This window comes from Strix uralensis, chromosome 29 (assembly GCF_047716275.1).
Source record: "Strix uralensis isolate ZFMK-TIS-50842 chromosome 29, bStrUra1, whole genome shotgun sequence".
Taxonomy (NCBI): Eukaryota; Metazoa; Chordata; class Aves; order Strigiformes; family Strigidae; genus Strix; species Strix uralensis.
This window is the reverse complement of record NC_134000.1, coordinates 1874538-1894000: the sequence shown is the minus strand read 5'-3', so window position 1 is coordinate 1894000 and position 19463 is coordinate 1874538. Positions and strand designations below refer to the sequence as shown.

The 19463-nt window shown below is 50.7% G+C and overlaps 1 protein-coding gene and 1 long non-coding RNA gene across 2 annotated transcripts in view; both read left to right on the top strand.

The window, feature by feature from the left end:
- Positions 1-19463, top strand: part of LOC141935867 (uncharacterized) — a 432617-nt gene that overhangs the window by 105492 nt on the left and 307662 nt on the right. The window lies entirely within an intron of this gene.
- LOC141935860 (hydrocephalus-inducing protein homolog) overlaps positions 12980-19463 on the top strand; it is an 89720-nt gene continuing 83236 nt past the window's right edge. The window contains exons 1-4 of the mRNA XM_074852506.1: positions 12980-13096; positions 14257-14382; positions 16037-16156; positions 18408-18542. Coding sequence (XP_074708607.1) covers positions 13004-13096; positions 14257-14382; positions 16037-16156; positions 18408-18542 — 474 coding nt within the window. The 5' untranslated portion in view covers positions 12980-13003. The remainder of the gene's footprint in view (positions 13097-14256; positions 14383-16036; positions 16157-18407; positions 18543-19463) is intronic.

Sequence of the window (19463 nt, the reverse complement as noted above, 5' to 3'; positions counted from 1 at the left end):
CTCATGAACTTTTTGCAGCTGTCCTGACTCTCCTCCCCTGTCCTCACTGGCAGCAGTGTGGCAGTTAGAGCTGGCCCCCCCGGGAGGAGGTGTGCTCTGCTGGCTGTTAAAGAGTTGGCAGCGCTGTGCTCTGTGCTCATGTCCAAAGCTTCTCTGTTCCCCCTGGGCAATGGATTTTAGTGTTCTGCCATTTCAAGTACAGTAACATCTGTACAGATACAAAACCTCTAGTTCATGGATTGGGTTCACGAAGTCCTGATTCTTTTAATCTCCTTTGGAAGCTCTATTGCCCCACATTTTCTCTCTCTCCTCTTCTCTGTCAAACTGTTTCACAGCTGTCCTTCTTCCCCAGGCTTTGCCTCGTCCCCTGGTCAGACTCGAGCTGTTCAGTTCCTGCAGGCCCAGCGGCTGTTGGGGGATCTGAGCTGCTCAGAGACAGCAGGGCCTGATCTCTAAAGGAAGCAGATTTTGTGGTCTAACTCTGATCTTGCTGAAGCTGCTTTTGTCACCCTTTCAGGAAACCAAGCGAGGGCTGAATCAGAGCTGGCCGTTTGCTGAAGGTACCAAAGAATGGGGGATTTAGAAGCCAATGCCTAATCCTGTGGACAACCTTAATGCTGTTTCTTTGATAACTTGTCAGAGGTATTTTATTGTGGGTTTTGTGTAAGGTGCTATAAAGCAATCCCATGCAGCTGGAAGCCAGAGGCAAGACTATTTATTTCAGGGCTTTGAAGGTCTCTACTCCTGGGACAGCTGTCGCGCTGCTGCAGTGGTTGGGTTTTATTTTGCTTTGGAAAAACTGAACAAAAATTTTCATTCCATTTCCTTTTCCCTGAGGTGGGAGAATTCCTGGAAATCTCCAAATCGAGTTAAGGGGTGTCTTCATCTTTTTTGCCTGAGCTGGGCTGAGTGCAGCTCCCAGAAGGCCGGGGTTTAGAAGGCTGGGAGCGCTGACCCGACCAGTCCGAGAGGACTCCTGACAGCAGGGCTGGGCTGCAGATGTGGCTGCAGGTACTGCGGGGAGATGCTGGGTGTCTGGGTGGGCTGACCTGGCTGGTTTGGTTGTTTTGAGGGCGCTGTATTCTCTGCACCAGCTGCTAATAAGGTGTTTTCTGTCGGCAGGGCTGGTGGCCCATCAGTCTGTGTTCTCAGAGATGAGCCCACAGGAGTCCCTCGCTGGGCTTGGCTGCAGAGAGCTCTGTGGTATCTTGACAGTGTTTGACATTTCCCAGACAATGCTTAAACCTGCCAGTTGACGCTATTTAACACTCTCCTCTGTAAGAGCCTTCCAGCGGGAATGCCTATCAACTCTGGCTTTCCCTTCAAAGAACTGTTACCAAAAGCTGCTGTATCTTTGTCACTTGCCAAATGCCACCAATGAATCTCTACTTTTGTTGCTTTGTGCTTTTACATGTTGCCTTTAATTAGGATGTGTGCTCGTCTGTACAGGGGCTGGTGGGCAGCTCTCTGGTGACCAAATCCCAGAGAAAAGAAGGGGGTTTCCTGTATTACCTCTTGTACTTGAAGGAACAATCCTTTAGCCCAGGTGTCTTTGGACGTGTCTTTTGGGAGGGGGATACCAGGCCTCCAAATTCAGCAGTTTGTCAGTTTATTCTTTGTCCTGTTTGTGTTTTGCTTCTGGCCCTTAATCTGCAGCGGCAGATTGGGGCTGCGTGATGCACAGAGGTTCAGGGCAGGGTCACCTGTTCCTCCAGGACAGGATCTGCTGATTCAGCTCAGTATTTTAAGCAAGATGGAGCAGAATGAATCCTCCTTGTAGCAAGAGCTGGTAGCCAGGATGGATGAGGAGTTCATTCAGTTACTGAAACACTGAAGGAAATTAGATTTGTGCATTTAAAATTGCTTTCTTAACCAGTGTTTAGCATCTTGGGGTCTCAGGGGTTAAAATACCTCTGGCACCTTGGATCAGTGTATGGGGATTTAAAAGTGCTCTGGATTAAGCAGGCAAATGAGTTAACCTGCATTTAGCTGATTCCCTGGCTGTGAATAATCCAGCCAACCCTGTGCTGAAGACATCTGGGGCTCCTCTGCTGTTCGTAGTGGAGGTTTCGGACCCTTTCTCAAAGATGTCACCCGTCTGTAAGTTACGGCTTTACTGACCAGAAGGTAGGAGGCACTTTGGGAGTGGCCCCTTGCGATGGAGACTGGAGACCTCTGCTCTTCTGTCCTGGACTTCAGGCAGTGGCTTTCACACTGGTCCCATCTCTCAACTCAGCTCTGCTTTCTGTCCTTAGGAGACAGCTCTGATGTGCCAGGGCTGAGTGAATTGGGACATCCCCTACTGCAGATCTGCACGAGACATACCCCTCTAGCAAGGTACAGGACAACCTTACAAATACAGAAAGCTCAACCTCCCACTAATTACGCAATGGGAATGCAGCAGGCAGAGCTTTTTGTCTAGATTGCATCCGTGCTGCTGTTAGCTTCAGGAACCCAGTGCTTCCAGCCCTGCATCTTCCTCCCCATTCTCCCCCATGCCCTGGGCAGATCTCTGTTTCAGGGTTGGCCATGCTGTTCCATGAGCTGTGCCCTCTAGGCGTGGTTATCAAGTGTTAGGACAGACTTTGGGTGTTGCGCTGTGTTATTGCAGTGGTTGTGTCAGTCAGATGTGGACAAGTCCCAAGTGCAGATGTGTGGTGACAAGTGCCCGTTATTTGGCCCTGACTCCAGGAAGAACTGAACCCCTTCAGCCTTCTCAATCTGGGTGGCAATGAGTGATGGAAAGCAGTTGCATACTTTCAAGGGATCAGTGGAAGGAGGATGCTTTGCTCTGCTCCCTCAACTAAAATGCTCTGCTAGCAAGCAGCAGCTCTGGGTTTGCCTTGATTTTTGCAGTGACTGCTTGTTGTGTTTAATCTGCTGCGCTGTTATAAGCAGTCTCCCTGCGAGCGAGAAACTTGTGAGTGGCTGAGCTGAGATTTCCAGGTTCCTGATCAGAGGAAAGGCTGTCCCAGCCAAATTGGAGTTGGGTTCCTGATTGCATCCCAATAGAAAAGATTATTCATCCAGTGGGAAAAAAAACCAAGCCAGAACTGCTGTTTTATTGAGTGTTTGACGTATTTTAGCTGAGCAGATCTTGGCACTCAGTACGAGTTACAGCTCTGCTTTTCTGAGCCCATGAGCTGGGCTCACTTACAGCTGGCCTGACTCTCAGGAATGCTGCCTGCTTTCTGACTTTTCCTGCCCCGTGGGCCTTGGGGGCTTCAGGAACCCTTTTCCTCCTTTCCTTTCCATCAGCCCATTTACCACATGCTCTACTATCAGGTTGTTTGGGACTCTGGCCTCTCTTCAGTATTTTCTGGCTGAAACACTTTGGTTTGTACAAGCAACTGTCTGTCTGGATGTCCATCCCTGACTTGCTCTGTCTGTACTCAGCTGACAGACCAGGAAGTGGAACAGGCATCGGTGCTTCCCAGTTAACCCCCTCCTACCACTGCAGGGAGCTCCGGGTGGCGTTGGGGGACCAGACCTTACCATTCCTATAACGTAGGTGACCCTGACTGAGACTGGGACGTGCCCTTTCTGTGTCACTGCTCCAGCCATCAGCTTTAGTTTTTCCAGGAAAGGGAAGCACAAAGAGATGTAGCACCAAAAAAATTAAACTCTTCCTCCCGACTTTGTGGCATGAGCCAGTTCAGCCAGAATCACTGACATGCTGACCCTCCTCTTCTGGCTGGCACAAGTCTGGCAGCCTGTGTCTCCAAGGGCTTCTTACTGAAAAGGCCCCAGGGCAGACGTTAGCACTTTAAAGTACTTGGAGCAGACACAAGTCTGCACCAATTTGTTGCAATCACCCATATTTGAAGGCAAGTGGTACCTTTTATTTCCATGGGATTATTGGTCCATGGCACATCTGGCACTCCTATGCACAAGGTCGATGACCTCCCTGCCTTTCCGCTGTACGCTGGCTTTGGCTTTTATCCTTGGTATGAAGCAACTGGCATTTTGGTCTCAGCAGATGGCTACTTAAAAACATAAACCCACTCAAACCAGGAGACTTTCTCTTCTTTTCCAGGAGCCAAGGACTTTGAAGGCACATGCTGAGGTTCACTTCCAGAACAAAGGCTGCAGGGTCACAACACACAGTATCTCTTGGAGCCTGTGCTGTAGCTGAGGACAAACGTCTGGTAACTTAAAAGGCAGGTAAAAGTTTATTGTGATCCAGAGAGGTGGGGAATCTCCATCCCGGGAGATATTTCACACTGCTGGGTGCATCCCTGCACAATCTGTTTGAACTTTGAAATTGTCTGTTTTGTGCAGAGGGGTTGGACCAGAGACATCCAAAGTCTCTTCCTCCTAAATTTTTCCATGTTTCTGTGCCTGATCCTGCTGATGACCCATGCAGTCTGCTTTATGAGGAGGGAAGGGAAGAGAAGAAAGCATTAGAAAACATGAAGAAATGTAGCAATATTGCTGTCTGCTGCAAGCTCTGCCAGGGAGCAGACGCTAGCTGCCTTTTCTCTTCTAGATGAATTTATTTGACTGGAAAGACAGCTGCTGTTGCTGTGAAGTTGCCAGATGAACCTGTACATAGACCTGGGGCAAGTGGGAATGTCGAGGGGGGAATTTGGGAAGGCAGGGAGCCCATGCTGGCAGCAGCCCCTGCCCTGCCCGGGGACCAAGCAGAGCTCTGGGAGCGATGTGCTGGGGAGGAGCTCCTTGTACCGCTTCTTTCCTCAAGAGCAGCTGTTTCAGGCTTACCTGGATTATGACCATGATGAGAGAGGGTTTCTTGTTGGGCGTACATCCCCAGGAGGGGTTGCACTTGATATCTGAGCTTTGTTTTCATTTCATACCAGGTGTTTCTAGGCCTTGAAATTTTTCTGTGGGCTCAACGGGACAGTTAAGTCAAGGAGGAGGAGCGTAGGGAGACAGGATGTGTGCAAGGGTTGTGCTTTTGTGTTGTAGCTTTTGTGGGAGACAGACAAGCTTTGTGGGCCAAGAACATCAGGACTAATGATGGGCATTTCTGGAAGGTTGTGTGCCTTCAGAGCTCTCAGCAAATGTCGGACAGTTTGTCTGCTGCCCTGCAAATGCTGCTCGCTGGGAAGGAGAAATCCGACTGTCCCAAGTGAGTGCTTCTCCCCAGCTGCTTTTCAGCTCACTTTGCCAGAGAGACTAAAAAAAGGGCTGCCCTTATGTGCAGGGACTGTGGATTGCACAGACATACAGCCCAGCAAGCTTGAAATCATGGAGGGGCTAGTCCAACCTCCCCAGGGCCCTCTCCCGAGTTCAGGGCAGGGAGGGACCAGTGTGTCCAACGAGGCAGAAAAGCTCTCTGAGCTGTGGAGAGGAAGGGAGCTAAGCCCAGGGATGGAAGCTGCCATTATAGACTCAGATGTCCTGTCTGAAGGGAGGTTGGCTACCTCATCTGCTGCCTCTGCCTGGGGAGGGAGGGCTTGCAAACCAGCAGAGGAGGGAGCTGTGTTGTGCCAGCAGCTGGAGCCTCCCAGAGTCAGCCTGCAAAGCTGTCACTGCTCTTGCTCATGGAGAAGAAGTGTTACTGACAAGCTGGCTTCCTGACCAGTCTCCTTGCTGGGCTAGTTACCCAGATCTGCTCCATAAGGAGGTTCATCAGCTCCCCTGCAGGCCAGCTATTCCTTGGGAAGGTGTGATGTAGCTGGCTTGGTTAATACCAGATGTATTTTTAATGAGATATCATTTGTAAAAGGAGTTCCCAGTGCTGGTGAGACCAGACAGGGAAAAAAAAAAAAGTTTCCAAACAGGTTTGGAAACCTCTGTCTTCTAGTCATAGGAAAATTAAACAGAAGCCATCTTTCTGCATTCAGCCCAGCGAGGTACTGTGAACCTGTCTGGGAGAAATCAGCATCCAGTTACTGATTAAAAAGGCGGGAGCAACAGCCAGGGAGGGTTAAAAGAAGGTATGTGCCCTGAGGCTGTGCTAAAGGGAAACCCTAGATATTTGTTGCTCAGTCAGAAGTTCAGCTGATGGATGCCTCTAGGAGGTCCTGGTGCCTGGGCATAATTTTACTTGCGCTGCTCTGTTTTTCTTTAGAGATGGAAGATGCTGAGGGCTGAAGGCACCAGCTGGTTGCTTGGTGCCCTTCCATTTCCCTCTTCAAGGTTTTTAGGTGGGTGGCCGAGGCAGGAGGCAGGCAGCTGTTGATTTGCAGGAACAGACTCTACAACTCAGAGAGAGTTATACAACAGGTATGTTTACTCCGGTGCCGGGGTGCAAGGGGATTTCTCCACAAAGCTTTCACCCCAACAGCACATTTTACCAGAAACTTCTAGAGTGTGGATATACATATTCATTGGATTACATAACACAGATATCCATATGCATAAGTGAGGCTGGGTTAGCTCTAGAGGCTGGTGTCAGCAGTTTATGTTCTCTTTGCACCTGCGCATTGCCTCCTGGTGGGCGTCTCTGGGGGTCTGTTGGAGGAAGGCTCACAGTCCTCCTCACCTTGTACTTTTCCTCGGAGCATGTGCAGGTTCTCTTAGCCAATTTCTTGAACAACAAGAGTGGTTCCCACTGGTTTACCACCTCTACCTTATCTAAAAGCACCAGTCTATTAATTTCTACCGCCCATATATGGCTATCTATCCATTACAAAGACTAAACTTGCTAGAACCCATCTGCTTTCCAAGGACATGTCTCTTAATTTTGCCAAACATAGTAATTCTTGGTAAGTTTCCACAGAAAACTGCTTTGTTTTGATGAACACAGTAGCAGTAGCCCTTGGTAAGCTTTCACAGAACAGTCAGGGCAAGCACGATTATTAAGCAATATTCAGAAATCATTATAAGTTGCTATAAGTGGCTATAAGTAAATAAGTTGCAAAGCAGGTGATCATTTCCTTGTATTAATTCCCCCATTTTCTTTTTTCCTAAGCAAATTCCTTTGCTGTATCAAAGCAGGTATTTGAGTACATATCTAACAATTGATCTTACCTAGAATTAGGGAGCTATTCTGTGTTAATGTATAGTCCCATGTACTTACGATCCCTCCCCATAGTTCGATCATGTTGATAATTAATGTCCATCCTTTGGTTGGATTCGGAGCCTCAGGGGTCCGGTTGATTTTGATCTGCGTTGCTGTTTCAGGGCTCCTTTAACTTGAGTGTGATGTATCCACGATGACCGTTCTTTAATCTTGATAGCTTATGCTCTTGCTTACAGGACATCACCTGGGTCTGCTGAGGCTTCCTAGAATGCTTGAATACCTGAACTAGAGGCTGTGCGATAGGAGTGTGATTCCTGCAGGCCCTGCCGGGGATCCCAGCTCAGGTACCGGGACTTTGCTGCTGGGTTTGCTGGTGCCTGGAGACAGAGACGTGCTGGAGAGGCTTGAGACATGGTGGCTGCTCCAGCCAGCACACCGCTCCTCCCTGTTTGCAGGGACAGGATGGTCCCGGACGTGGCACAGTCCTCACGTGTTGTCTTTCCTGATTGCAGATGAATTTCTTCCTGACAAAGGGTCTCTTATTTACCAAGATTTCATCTGCTCCTGCTGTTTATTGCCCACCTGAAATCCTCCTTGCCTCCTGCTGGCCTTGTTGTTGTCCTTCCGGGAGCAGCCAGTTGTGCCTCTGCCACAGTGGGTCGAGGGATGGAGTCGGACGGGGTCAGTGGTTGGCAGCTGACAGCTGCTTTTGGTTTCCATCTGCTCCCCTCTTCCCTTTTAATGAGATCAGGTGCCAGGGTGCACTAGGAGGACTTTGCAGTGTGAGAGGAAGTCACAAGTGGGGTACTCAGGACCCCGTTTTCATCCTTGACAGAGAGAGGCTGCTCAAATCAAACCTGCACCCTCTTGAGCTGCTCCTATAACAGACCTGGTAATGGGAAGCAAAAGCTCTGCCGTGAGGCTGACAGCTCCGGGTTGGGTGGGTCTGTCCTGCAACGCTGAGCCTTGAAACTCAGAGATGCTTGTGCTGATGGTCACTGAGATGGAAACCTAGCTGTTTCTGGACCCACTGGGGTGCCTATCTTTTAATTTTTTATCCTCATTTTTGTTTTTTTTTTTTTTAATGTGGCTACTGTCTTGTCTTCTAAAATCCCAGCTGTTTTAAATGCTATCAGTGGCTTGGCAGATTCATTCTTTCAGGCCTTTGGTGCTCCCTGCACAGACCGATCAGCATTTCTGATCAACCGGTCTGATTTCACGAGTGGCTCCACTCCTGATTTGTGTTTTGAAGGGGTTTCCCCTCTGCTTTCGAGGCCATATGCTTATTACAGAGCTGTTTTTTCATGAGTGGGAAGGTTTCTCTCAAGGAGAATCTGCAGATGTTTGGGGCTGGTTTTGTTGCTGGCTCTTTGATTCATGGTAGTTCTTGGGATGTGTGAAGGATGGGAAGAGGTTCAAAGGAAGAACCCAAGGAGCTGGTTTAACAGTTCAGCTTGGACGATCTCTATGTTGAAAATTAAAACCTGCCCCTCTGCTCCCACTGCCAAAATGTGATGTGCGGGGAGTCAGCGTGGAGACCTCGATCACGTCAAAGCTGTGGAGTCTGACAGTACTTCCACAGCAGAGAGCAGAGGCTCTTTGAAGGGATGCACTAGGTGCCCTGTTTAAAAATCATAAAGCCCTGGCTCAGGTTCCAGCCCAGGACTGCCTCTGTGTGACTGTTCTTTAACAAAACGCCCAGTTTTTTTGGCAAAAGACTTTTGGATACAAATGCAGTCAAATATTTGACTAATCCAGCAATTGCTTTGGGATTTTGCTTGAGTTCAAACTCAGCAGTTGTGGCTGTTGCGTGGTTGTATTAAGCCTATGAAGGCAACTGCCCAGAGCAGGTAAAGCCACATTCCACTTTGCCTTTTTTCTTGATGCCTGCTCACATTGTAACTTCCTCGCCCAGCAGAGCTGGTGCCTTCAGGCTGCCCCAGCACCTCTTGGCACAGCCCGTGTGCTGCAGGGAGCTGCACCCGCTGGCCTGGCAGTGGCAAGGAGACCAGCTTGTCCCTTCAGTGCTTCACAAGGCATAAAGAAAGCAAGCTGCTTCTTTCCCAGCACTGCTTCTGAACACGCTGTGGTGCTTTGTAGCTGCCGTGACTGTGCCTGGGGCTCCTGTGGGCTGAGGCTGAAATGCATGTCACGGGCTGGGTTTGTCCCTTCCCTGTGTCCCACTTACAGCTCTTGTTTTTTCTAATCTTCCTCTCCTTTGCTTCAAATCACAGAACCAGATGTTGGTGTTTGAAAGTGCCCTGCAGGAGAGGTACTGGACCTGCTGGGGCTTTGGATGACCGATTTGCTGTGAAACCAGGAGCCAAGGAGACCCGTCCCACAGCAAATGGAGCTGCCAAGTGAAGCCAGAAGCTGCAAATGCCAACCAAGCTGTGGTGGACCAGGTAAGGCACATTGGTTTTTTTTCTTGTCCTGGAGACGTTGGAGGGAAGGACCACTTGTGGCATTTAGCGTGGTCCTTGGAGCTGACCGTGGGAGGATCTTGCTGGGCTGTGGGTGCTCAGGTATTGCCATGGTTTTAAATGCATGAGATGTCCAGTGGTAGAGAGCTGCCATGTGCTTGGGCTCTGAAGGAGGCTCTGTGCCCTCCTTGGGTGGAGGAGAGGAGGGCCTGGTGCTCCCCAGCCTGTGGTGCTCCATGGCACTGGGTGGGATGGAGAGTGCCCTGGCAGGACCCTGCCAGCTGAGGAGAAGAGCTGGGTGTGGAGGAGGAGAGACTGACCCCTGCTCTGCCTCTGTGACTGTGAAAGGCCACTAAGCCCTGCTCCTACAGTGCGCTGGTACTGCAGCATGTTTCTGCCCTCAATATGGTGGGGACTTAGGTGGTTTTTAGCTGCCGGAGGAAACACAAGGCCGGGAGAGTTGGGATTAAGGTAGAGTGAGCCCCAGAACAACTATCGAAGCATCCTGTAACTGTGTAGGTGATCAGTGCCCTTGACAACTGTCCACTTTCTTGTTTAGGCTGAGATGCCTAAGGGCAGTACCCTGCTGAGTCAGGCCTGAACCTCCATCCAGAATGGACCCATCTTCCTGTGGCATTGTCTCCCGGCAGTCACAGCCTCACAGTTACTGCCTTGCTAACCTCCATGTCAGAGATTCCCCTTGAGCTGTGATTAACTCCTTGAGGCTTGTAAATTTTCTTCTGCATTTATGCAAAGACAGCTGGCTGGATTTAATGGTTTCATAGTATTACAGAAAAAGAAAACCTAGGAGGCATTACATTTGTTGGGGCCAAGGACTTTGATTTGTTTCAAAAAGCAGTGGGGAAAAACGAGTTAACTCTTTTTGGATTTCGTGGTTGCACCGCTAATGTCAGGGTGTGCAAAATGTAGGCATTTGAGATACTGTCTTGATTTAGAAAAGGAGTAGAGAACCAGCTCCGGGTTTGGAAGTGGGATGTAAAATAAACAGAAAGTGAGGAAAAAAATTGATTCCAAACATGGGAATAAAAAGGGAGAAAGCAAACCCAGGGCTGTGTGTTGAGGTGTGTGCTACCAAAAAAATCAATGTTCTCCCCTGCAATGTGGGATTGCATTGCTCAGGGGAAGGCAGGAGAAACATGGCTAAAAGGAGCCAACTTTATTTCCCTTCTTTCTCAGAAGAAAACAAGTACAAACCCGGCTTGGATTAGAGAGGGTTATGGGCTGCCCATTTGGGAATTCATGATTGGGACTTCATGGTGATGCAGTTGGGTAAGTGATCTCACTGCAGTTATTTGGTAGGAGACCTTTTGATAGCATCTAAAACGGTCTGAATGTCGCAGTCAGTCCCTCGTTGAGCGCTGGAGTTCTTCCTTCATGGGTTAAAACGGGGGAAGGGAATGCTCCCACGGATGGTGTAAGCTGTCTGTGCCAGCAGTGCCCTCCTCTCCCTGGGTCCTCACTGCAGCCCTTGTCTTTGCCTTTGCTGCAGCTCCGTGTCCTCTGCAAGACACCAGCTGTGCCCAGTTACTCTGTGGGTTCGATCTGGTGAGTGCAGCACTGATGCCAGGAAAGATGTTTCTGATGTGCCTGTGTCACCCGCCAGGGGCTCTGGTCCTGGTGTGCAGAAGCTGGGCAGTGCCTGTGCTGGGGCTTTGTCTCGGAGCCTGCAGCAGGGCTGCGGGGGGATGCAGGCTGATGGTGCCCTGTGTCCTTCTGGCACTGCAGCAAGAGAGAGGTTAATAATGCCACACGCCTGCTGCTGCCCTTGGCTGTACGCTCGTGTGTTTCTGCAGGAGGATGAGAGCTGTCAGCAGCATTTCCCAGGGGATGGGGGAAGGACTTTCAGCCCTGTAGAGCGGCTCCCTGTATGAACCAACAGTTCCCTGTGCCTCTGAAGAGAGCAGGGCCAGCAGCCTGCTTCGGTCAGACCCTGCTAGGATGGAGGAGGGTGGCTTGTCTGAAGTGCTGAGGTGGCTGGCTTGCTTCTGTGCTGGGCTGTGTGCCAGTGTGATCCCCTCTCCACGCCCTGGGCTGCTCCACATGTGTCCTCTTGGAGTCAGAAATGCAGGCAGCCAGCTGAGAGCCAAGTGTGAGTTGGGAATGGTGGCTCCAAGCTGAACTTACTGGTGACAGTTGGATATTGTGCAGGAAAGCAGAGGGGAGCTCATGGGGCAGAGAGAGTGTTGGCAAGGGAAGAGGGGCTTGTTGGTCCCTGAGGGAGCAGAGATGGGTATGTCCAACCTCAGGAGTGGAGAGGGGGCAGCGATACGTCCTCTGACTCCATGGTCCTGAGCATCCTCGGTGGTGAAATTTCAGCTTCTGGGCTCTCTTTTTGAAAGCATGGATCTCCTCTGGGGACAGATGGCTGATGCTTCCTTTTGTGGCTGGCTTGCAAGCCTTCTTGGAACCGATAAGCCCGGTCATTTGGAAGAAACCTGGAAGAGACTTGGTCCTCCCTCGACTTCCCTGTCTCAGCTGCACCCGTGTACCTGGGCAGGGAGCTCTGTGAGAGGAGCTCTGTCCCCTCTGCCCCCGTGTCACAGAGCTGTCCCCCCCGCCCCCCATTGTGTCCCCGCCGTTGCCATGGCAGTGTTGGGGCTGCCCAGTGCCTGGATGCCCAGTTGTCCTGGCAACGGGGACAACAGCCTGTCTGGCATCGGGGATCCTCCCGTGAGTGTGTCCCCACGGCCCCTGCAGAGAGGGAGAGGTGGGGGATGCTGGGGGAGTGGTGTCTGCGTCCCCTCCCCAGCCGAAAGCCGGAGGGCAGCTCTGGGTGCTGGTGCTGCTGGGCGGCTCAGCCACGGGTGGGCGGGGGGGGGCTTGGGAGCGTGGTGGAGCAGGGACCCGGGCTGCGGAGGAGCTCGAAGGAGGGTGACACCCCCTGCCCCACGCCGCAGGGCTGGGGGGATCCCTTGTGCGAGAGGGGGGTGCCTAGGGCAGGAGGGTGCCTGGGGCAGGGGGCCCTCATCCTGCATTTGAAATCCGTAGGGATTTTCTGAGCAGCAGTTCCTGCGTACATCCAGGGAAAGGAGTGGTGGGCTTGGCAGTGCTAGGTCTACAGTTTCACTTGATGATCTTAAAGGTCTTTTCCAGCCTACACGATTCCATGAAATGTGGTCCAGATGCCAGAAAAAGAGTAAATAAAAAAGGAGATGCAAAGTTGCCAATCCAGGATAGCAGAGATCGGATGCTGGGAAGGGGAAAATGGTGCTGTAAATACTTACGGCAGGAGCCACAGCAGTAAATGAGAATATGTGGAGCTGGGGACTCTCCAGCAGACCCTTGGAAGGGACCCTTGGTGCATCTCACTGTCAGCTGACAGATGAAGTTCATGAAAAGAAATAGTTGTGGCTCGTGGGACTGCACCCACAGCAAAAGGCTTTTTTGGCTCAGGGAATATTTTTATGGAGTTTTACTTCTATGAATCTTAACTCTGCCACTTAAATATGGTCTAATGACGAAACAGTGTGGGGCAGCCTTATGTTCTCCACTTAGGAAGGATGCCACAGCCTGGAGACACAGGTGTATCCTTTGGGTCTGCTGCGAATGGGATTCTAGATTTTCAAAGTCTCATTGTTACACCTTCCAGGTTTGCCTAGTCATGGCCACTGGCAAGATTCATCGGTCCATGGGGTCCTCCAAAATGGCTGATGGACTCCAGAGTAAGGTGGCAGTACGTCGTTATCCGAAGCTGGTCAGAGAGGCAGAGCAGCGTGTGCCTGTAAGTACCTGCTGGGGGCCGGGTAGGAGCTGGGTTAAGGCTGGAAGCTGCCCCTGTCCCTCCTCTGCCTTCCCCTCCTGTTGTCAGGGTGCTGTGGAGCCAGGCACCACCTCCCCACCTCTTTGCTGCCGTGCTTCTGTTGGAGGGGGCTGTCATGGTGCAGTGGGGGGTGGACTGTGTTGCTTCAGGGAAAGTCCAGGGTCTTGCCTGAACGTGCCAGTGGAGCCGAGATAAAGGAATGTACTGGGCATTGCACGGGAACAGCTGAAGCACAAACATGTGCTTCCTTCCGTCCTCTTTGCTGTGTGGGCAGTAACATCTTCTGTCACGTGGGCATACCTGCCAGTGCTGCTCTGGCCACACCGCTGGGCAGCTGGGCATGTGGTGGGCTGCTCAAACCGCCTGGAGTCTTGACAGGACACGGCTGTCCCAGATAGAATAGCTTCCAAAAGAGTTGTTTCATGGCATCTCGTGTCCTGTGTGGAGCACAGATGCAGCCCTGCAAACAGCAGTGGATTCAGGGCTATTCCTCCTTCCCACCCACAACTGTCCCCTTTGCTGGCTGGAGCTCCCTTCACTGGAGGTGACCCAGTGCTGAGGCTCTGTCAAGGAGACATCTCTGTATCCTTCTGTGGAGGGGTCTGTGAGGCCAGAACAGAGAGAAAACAAGTGCTAACGGAAAAGAAATAATGAAAACTTGGGCCCATTCCTCTCCACCTCAGCCTTGGCACAACACTGCTTTTCTGGTTTCCTCTGACTCACCCAGCAGTGCCATCTCCACCTGCGTGTTGGTTGTGAGCACTGTGCAAGGGTGGAGTTAGGGGATTTCTGATAACTCCTCCCCGCTCTCTCCAAAGGTCTCTGGCTCAATCCAGCAAAACTCAAGAGGGAACAAATACCCGAAGAGCAGAAATCCCCCAACATGTCGCATCACCTCATGAAGGAGAAGCTAATGGGACAGAGCCACTTGCTTAGAGCGTGTGTATTCCGCTCTATATCATTAATTTACTGATGTTAAATATTTCAGCAGGTAATTTACGGGACTTCCAGGACTATCCTAGTGGCTGTGATCACAAATTACTCATCAGTGGCACTTGAATGAGAAAAGTCTTTCTGCAGAAAGGCATTTCTGTAGCTCTTGCTGGTGTTTTGCATTTCAGCTGACTCCCTCTGCCTTCCTGAAGGAGGTGTCTCTTACCACCAAGCAGAGGCTGGCCAGCACCCGGGAGATGAGGCGGCCCCGGATTACCCAGCTTCTAGACATGGGTGAAACCTCCCATCACAAGGTAGCCTTTTCCTGCCCTTTTCCTTGCTGCTTGATGTGACATTTGAAGAGGGTGTGTGTTTGTGACAGGCGTGCCTCCGGCTCATCTGAATACCTCAGTGGCTAGGGCCTGTTGTCTTTTCAAACTGCTGGTGGTGGTGGAGTTCCTTCTGCTGGGGAAAGGTAGAACGTTTTTCCCTGGTGAGAGGTTGGAAGTCCTGATTTGCACTAAGTCAATATAAATAACCTCTGCTGAAGTTGGTGGGTTTTGCTGGAGTTTAGCTGATACTGGGGGAAGGCTGGGGCAGGCCACAAGGGCTTGAGCTTGCCATTTTCCATCCTCCTGGTGAAATAGCCACCTCGTGCTTTGGTGTAGTCACTGTCAAATGCTTGGGGTCATGGGACTCCCTCAACGGTGGCAGCATTGGCCTTTGAAGGCTGAGGGCCTATAGAAATTACTCAAGATTTAACAAAACCAAGTGCATAAATGCTTTGGGTTGGAACAATGTGTGGGACCTTTACAGGGTGTTAGATTTTGCAGGCTGCCAGATAGACGGGGGAATGGCCCTGGGCAGAGGGCCCTGGGAAGTGCGTTCTCTGGATCAGTGGTTACTTAGATGTATGTTTAAGCTGCTTTTCTCACAGGACTGCTCACTATAGCACACAGTCCAAACAGGTGGATCGCTGAGGTAGGCTGTTGAGTGGAAAATTGCCAGCAAGAGACCTGTAACCAATTGGTTAAGGATTGCCCTAGGCAGCACAGGAGGCTGGGAACGCATCAGATGAGCGCACACATAACTGGCAGCGTGCTGCAGGCACGAGCTGCCCTGTGAGCGTGGCTCCTGTGGAGCAGCAGGAGGCCTGCCTGGGTCTTTTGAGTGGGAACAGTGCAGCTGGGAGAGGGGAGACAAAGCAGGGAGGAATTTTCTCAAGTATTGCCTCTGCTCTGTGAACATTTGCTGTTTGTGTATAGTTTCAGACATGCTTCTGCAGTGGTATTAAATGAAATGGCAATAATGGAATACAATAAAGCATCTATTTAAAGCCTGTGGAAAACGGAGATACCAAGTCCAGTCTTACTGAAGTTGCCCAGTAATGCTGAGAAAAGAGCTAAACCTTACCACTATCCAGCATTCACCTCCTTTGTCTTTTTCCCAACTACTGTGTTACTTTCTTTTTAGCCTTACCTCCTCTGGTAGTGTTGTCTTCTAACTGGTTTCTAGGCTCTCTGTCAAAAAAGATATTTAGGGATGTGTGGGACTCGGTCTCTCTGTCTCAGAGTAAAGATCATCCCAAAATTGTTTCCCATGGAGTCTCGTGTAAATTCTTGGGTTTCGCTTGCTCCATGAGTGCTCGTGGCTCTTCCAGGAAGTGCTCTGGAGCTGTGTGACCACGTCAGCACAGGGCTCTGCTGGCAGTAAGCGCTGCCTTGCATTCTGGAGAAGGAAACCTGGAGGAACACCCGCCAAAAGAGCTTCTTAGCTTGAGCCTGCTCAGTGTGGTCCAGAAACTTTTGATCAGCTCAGAACACAGGTGGGGGGTTGTTTCCCTAGCGTGAGCTGCGTGGACATACTCACCAAGAGACTGTACTCCACTGGAGATCGGTGTAGGATTCTTTCATGAATGTTTCTCCCAGCAGCTGACCCTCCTCTCACCGCTCTGTCTTGCCTCTCCAGTTCTCAGCAGTTGACCTGGAACAGAGCTTGTTTCAGCCTTTTCCTTCAGAGGTGGTATTTCAGAACTACGTCCCCTTCGAGGTCTACGAAGTGCCGCTGATTCTGAGGAACACTGACAAGGTAAGTGCTGGGATGCGGAGGTTTAACACTGTGCTGGAAGAGGAGAGCAGTGTAATTCCTGTGGTTTACAGCATAACAAGTTATCTGCTGCAGCACAGCACACCCAGAATAAAATGTCTCACCACCTTTATTCTGCAAGATGGTGGAAATCTTCCCATGCTGGGGATTCTCCCCCTGATTTTGGCCACACATTGGTGGTATCTAACACAAAGGAGCTTTTCTAGTCGGCGTCCTTCCCCTTGAAAGCCCTGGATTGATGGGAACGTTGAGGGTTGTACAGTTCTTACCTGCTCTCCTGCTTTACCTCGAGTGTGCACCATGTGCTGGTGGCTCCCTGGTTAATCTCAGTTTCTGGCAGGGCACCCCTGCCTCTCACAGCCTGTTTAGCTGCCTCTGTGCGGCTCACTGTCAAGGCCCAGGGCTTGAGCCTTCTCCATGCTGGAGGAAGTTATGGTTAGTGGCATTATCACTCCAGGAAGGGTGTTTTGAAGCCGCAGGGGAAACAGACTGATTTAGCAGAAGCAGTGGGAGGCCTTTAGGTGCCACTTTAGGCTCGTGCTAAGCTTAATGCAGTTCTGTCAGGTTTTTCTAAGCAACGTGGCTCTCTGCTTTCCCTTTGGAGAACCACAGCACATCCAGAGTAATGTTCTCTTGAAGGTCTCCAGCTTTACTTGAAAAAATTGTGATCGTTTTGAGATTTCCCAGGAGAGCTGAGAAGGGAGAAGCTTAAAAATGCCAGCAATGTTGTTGCACTGTAAAGAGAGACCTTTTGAATTTTGGCAGGGGAAACTTTTGCTTGAATGAGGCATGTGCCAAGAGCAGCTGGTGGGAAAAGACAGGAGGGAGGAAAGGAGCTGAGTGGGAAAGTGCTCTGGGAGAGAACATTGTACACGCAAGGGTTTCTCTTGACACGTAACAGTAAGTATGCTGGAGGCAGAGAATGTTCAGAAAAAGAAAGGTGTAATTAAAGATACTGTTCTGTAATGAAGAGTAAGATGTGTACGTGAGAGGAGGGCAGGACGGGCAGAGGGAAGTGTCCGTGAGAGCACGTGAATTAACCCCCCCTCCAAATCTACCAGTCTTGTTGGAAAACAAACAAGTGGACAAAAAAAGCTGTCAGGGCATGTTGCGGGTGGGGGAACAGCAAGAGAAGTCAGAGTATATTCTGAGGGAACAGGTTTTGACAGGGACATGGTTGGAAATGGAAGACCCTTTGGCAAAGACAGTTGCAGGGTGGTCCCTCAGTTATTCCTGGAGAGTCCTGCGCCATTCCTGGCCTGGCGTTTAGCTTGGGAATACTGGAAAGAGCAGCGTGGGTGCCCCTGTCCAAGGGAGACCATTCATGGGGTCCACGCTGATTCTGGGCCCTGGCAGGATGGATTCCATCCTGGTGTATTAGGTGCATGTACCTCTGTAAGGAACTGAAGGAATTGATGCCTCAAACATTCATCGACAGAGAAAACCTGCAGGACAAGCTGTGGCCTTTGTGATTAGTCTAAGGAATGTCACCCAAGGGAGCGGGAGTGTATGGAAGGCTGCACCCCCCACTCCCTTGCAGTTGTATTGACAAACTCCTTATGTGGGCCTCAACGGGGGGGGGAAACTGAGTGGAACCGAAAGTTTCCCCTCAAGCACAAAGACCGCTAATCCCTGGCTGCACTGTGTAAGCCCGGTACTATGTGGCTCTGTTGTGTAAGCCAGACACCATGCTTGCCTTGCTAACGACTTCGTGCCTTCACCGTTGAAGAGGCGACAAGGCCTGACAAGAGGTGAGCATTTCTGCCCCAGAAGCAGAAGTATGTTAATCAGCCGATAAGATGAACTGAAACTTTGCTGTGTGTGCACCCACCACCCAAGATGGTCGGACCCGAGACAACTCTGGATCCAGGGGTGCTGATCCAGATTTCTTTGACTCTCTTTCTCACCTTTCTATTTCTTTCCTTGCTTTTATTTCTTACAGATTTATAAGAGATCACATTGCTTATTATCCTTTTCCAAGTTTAAATTGTTTTCTACCGCAAGTAAAACATTTTAACCGTTCGCTTGCTGTCATTTCACCTTAATTTAACCCAAGGGGATCACGGAACTGTTGCGACTTCCTGGGCTTCCTGCCCCGGGTTGTGACAACCTCAAGAGTTAAAAGTGCTTTGGAAAGGTGGTTAACGTGAGATGTCCCCAGGGCATGGCCAGGTATTTTCTCCTCATGTTTCCATATGAGTGGCAAAATCATAGTTTCCTGTCTTTCCTGCAGGTTCCTCGGCTGGTGAAGGTTGTCTTGGAGACGTCGCCTTACTTCAAGTTGACCAGCCCCGGTGGTGTGTGCTGTAAGGTAGCACCTGGCATGTGTTCAACTTTCCGCATCCAGTTCACCCCTGAGGAGAACAAGGTGAGACTGGAGGTCCAGAGAGGTTGGTGCCTTCAGTGGAAGCTGAACCTGCAGGGCTGGATTCAGAACAGGGCATCTGCTGTGGGTTTTGAGGACTGTCCTGGTTCCAGTGGGGTTGCCCTGGATCTAGAACCGGGGGAAACTCTTTCCCCATGGTGAAGATTATGCTCTCATAGGCTGGAGTCTCTTATGTGTTTCAGACCATTTTTATCCTTCAGTGATGGAACATTTAATGTCATGTCTGCTGGTTTCAGAGATAAGAGAGTCTGCCGCCTGTGGTGGGGCGGCCTCCCAAGGTGTTGGTTTCTGGTACCTGTCCAGTGCTGTGTGATTATGGGTTTGCTCCACTCACGGTAGATACAGAGGTCTGTTTAAAAGTGACCTGTTATTTGGAAGACCCAAAGTGAGCCTGATCAGAGTGGGGACCGCCACCTTTGAAAACTGGAGTCACCTTAATGCCTAGCGTGTTGGACACGGTAGCGAGACAGCGGAACATTATGTCTGAAGTCATCGCGGTTTTTACGCACTGGTTATAGCCCACAGCCTGCTGTGGGGTCTGCTCCAGGCTGTGGTCGGGCAGTCTGCAGCTGGTCCCCTCTTGGAACTGCAGGATGCTGTTAGCTGCTGCAGCAGGGACTGACGGGCTGTGCTTTCCCTCCCTGCGCTTCCTTGAGCGTTCGCGAGGGAAGATGCACGTGGAAGAGTAGGAAAATGGCAGGGTGGGGTGTTGATGTTTAGCCATCTCTACCCAGTGGTAGGGGTTTAATTATTATGGAAAATACTAGAGGAACAAATGGATCCAGAGAGATTTTCTGTTTCCCAACGGGCAGCCACTTCCCTGCCTCACCCTGGACTGGAGCAAAGATGGTGCTTTTCCATCCCCTCTGTTTTCAAGCCTTGCAGCTGTGCTGTCTGCGATGG